Source organism: Empidonax traillii, unplaced genomic scaffold (assembly GCF_003031625.1).
Source record: "Empidonax traillii isolate 1590-97213 ecotype Southwest subspecies unplaced genomic scaffold, ASM303162v1 scaffold358:size917415, whole genome shotgun sequence".
Taxonomy (NCBI): domain Eukaryota; kingdom Metazoa; phylum Chordata; class Aves; order Passeriformes; family Tyrannidae; genus Empidonax; species Empidonax traillii.
The window spans coordinates 192,560-195,301 of NW_020955551.1; the positions used below are offsets into that span (position 1 = coordinate 192,560).

At 41.1% G+C, this 2,742-nt stretch overlaps 1 protein-coding gene across 1 annotated transcript in view; it reads right to left on the reverse strand.

Annotated features, from left to right (window-relative positions):
• Nucleotides 1-933, reverse strand: part of LOC114061783 (inactive N-acetylated-alpha-linked acidic dipeptidase-like protein 2) — a gene marked incomplete at its 3' end in the record, with an annotated part of 189,836 nt that extends 188,903 nt beyond the window's left edge. Inside the window, exon 1 of the mRNA XM_027892563.1 lies at nucleotides 720-933. Coding sequence (XP_027748364.1) covers nucleotides 720-762 — 43 coding nt within the window. The remainder of the gene's footprint in view (nucleotides 1-719) is intronic.
• Between the last annotated feature and the right edge of the window lie 1,809 nt (nucleotides 934-2,742).

A 2,742-nucleotide genomic window follows, 5' to 3' on the forward strand; every position in this document is an offset into this window, starting at 1 on the left:
AAAATTTAAAATACCTAGGACAGAATTGTCTATTCCTACAGTTGGTCACACAAGTGTCCACAAGGACTACTTTGCATGCATTTGTTGGTGTTATCTCAGCACAGCCCACAAAAGAAAAAAAAAAAAAACAGCAAGGCAACAACCTGGACCAAGCCAAGAATGCTAAATGGAATGAAAATCCTTCATCTTCATGCATTTGCCATGCCCTGCTCACATGCAACAGGTATGAAGTTTGAGCAAAAATGTTGTGCAAAGCACTGCCTATCCAAAAAAAAAAAAAAAAAAAAAAAAAAAAAAAAAAAAAAAAAAAAAAAAAAAAAAAAAAAAAAAAAAAAAAAAAAAAAAAAAAAAAAAAAAAAAAAAAAAAAAAAAAAAAAAAAAAAAAAAAAAAAATTTGCAGAACATTAAACTAAGCTACGGAACAGAAACCTCAACATCCACAGATCACCTTAAGTTTAAAGCAACCTCTGTTGACAACAGAGTGCCAAAGGCTTCCAGGATCTTATCAGACCTTCCCTTAACCTCCTAAATTCATGCCGTGGTTTTGTTTTGTTTTTTTAAAACAAGACATTGCAGAGATGAGTGATGTGGATTTCCTCCTTCCCCCAAAGCACAAGCAAAAACACGTCCCCTGGTGTGGACACGCAGCACCGGCTGCCACAGCCAGCGGCGGGACGAGCTCGCACACGCAGAGACAAACGATGCCCCAAACCTCTTACCTTGCTGGGCTGGACTCGGTGCACCAGGGTCATTCTCTCCCATTTCCAGAAAGTTATGAACTCCCCCGAAAGGAGCCAAGCTGTTTTAAAGCAAGCGGACCTGGTTTCCGTGCAAGTTTTGACCTCCTGACTTTCAGCTGTAGCGCGGTAACTGTATACCTGGCTTTCCTCTGCGAATAATTAGTACCCTGCTTCCTGAGCTACCTGGGCTTGCCTGACCTGTTTCTCTATAAACTGACATCATATCCTTTGATCTCCTTTGATTAACATGTGCTTCGGGCAAGGCTGCTTTGTCTCCTCTTGGACTCTCCTGCTCCTTCGCTCCCCACCCTTCCCTTTCACTTTCACACAGACAGGGAGATAAAGCCTATCTCTGTTTCGTGGCAGGTGTTTCGGACAAAATGCCAAAGCCCGCAGAAAGTTTGCAACTTGAGTTGATTTTAAAGGACCTCTGAATTTGCATTTCGCGGGAAAACTAAATGATAACTATCAAGCCAGTCTCTGGGATGGGAACTTCGCAGTTCTCCACCGCTGAGGGCAATGATCGCTGCCGATGGAGCGCCCCTTGGCAAAATCTTTGCAAAGTACCCAAAACCTAAAAACCCCAACACGCCCTTGCCCTGCCTTTCCCAAGGGTTACCCCCGAGGAAAATGCTTTACTTGAACACCGCAATGTAAATGTTGCTTGGACTGCATTACAAAGACGGCTTCTAAACAAAACACAAGTTTGTTTTGCTTCTCTCGCCCTCCCTCTCCAGCACAAGGAGATAATCTTATCCAGCCACACTCCCAGGTGAGTTCCAAGAAAATATTTGCTCTTTTCTGACACGTAAATCAAATAACAGGTGTCTGATGCATTTGTGATCCATTTGCTGAACAAGTACACCTGTCTCTCTCCCTTCAAAGTTAGTTTTAGTTTAACATTTACATTTGCAACTGCCAGTGACAAAAATCAAAGGGAAGACACGGCACTATTTTAAAGGAACAAACAACTGCAACTTAAAAGAGGTAATTAGCTCTCACCATGTTAATCTCCATCTGGATTACACTCAAAAGGGTCTAATCAATAGTGTTAGAAATTGTTTTACTTCAGAAGCAATTAGGTCTATTTTTAAAACTAAACTATAAGGGTTTTTTTCCTTCCCCCCCCCCTTTTTAAAAGTACTGAAACAGAAACAGAGGACAAAAATATGGAAAGCTTTTCAAGATGATTCAGGCTAAGTATAGTATAGTTTTAAAATAAAATTTCTGAAATGAACTATGCTAATGCAAACAAAAGTCTCATTTAGTAATAGGAATATTCCCCCCAGACAGTAACACTCCTCACATGGGCAGAAGTATGCAGAAATAATTATGTCCTGAGTTTTGCTACAGAAGGTAAATCAGTCCCCCATCTGAACACTGGATTTCAAGAAAACTACTCACTTGGTTCATGGAAATGAAGGGGTTTACAAGAAAATGCTCATGCTTCATTCTTGCCTGATTGTTGAATTATTCGAGTTAAATTGACTGTCCCACAGTCAAAAAAGGCTCTTTACCAAGAAAGAAAGAAGAAAAATGAACTAAGGTTTGAAATTGGGCCTTTTATTATTTTATTCCTCTTAGTTTAGCTAAACTATTGCTACGTTTCCCCCCGTAATCCTCAACCTCAGCTCATGAGCCAGAATTTGCAGTCAGTGGTTCCTACAATTCACCAGACCCATCCGTCCTGGAAAACCAATTCACTGTCAGTGAGCTGGAGCTGCCCTTGGCCAGCTCAGAGCCAGTGCAAGAGGAGAGACTCCAGCAACACCTGGGGAATCTCCCCAGCTGCTTCTGCGACTTCCAGTTCCGATGCTGAACATCAGCTTGAATTAATTTACTGAGTTTTCACTTGACAGTACCAGTGACACATTTGACTGAGACATTCGTTTAGTGGGTGGAGGTCCTTTTCAGCTCAGTTCTAAGGCAGCTTCCTCTACTTAAGGACAGAGAATAAAACAAGTTATTTTTGCGTGCAGAGAAATGCATAAATAAGAACTTA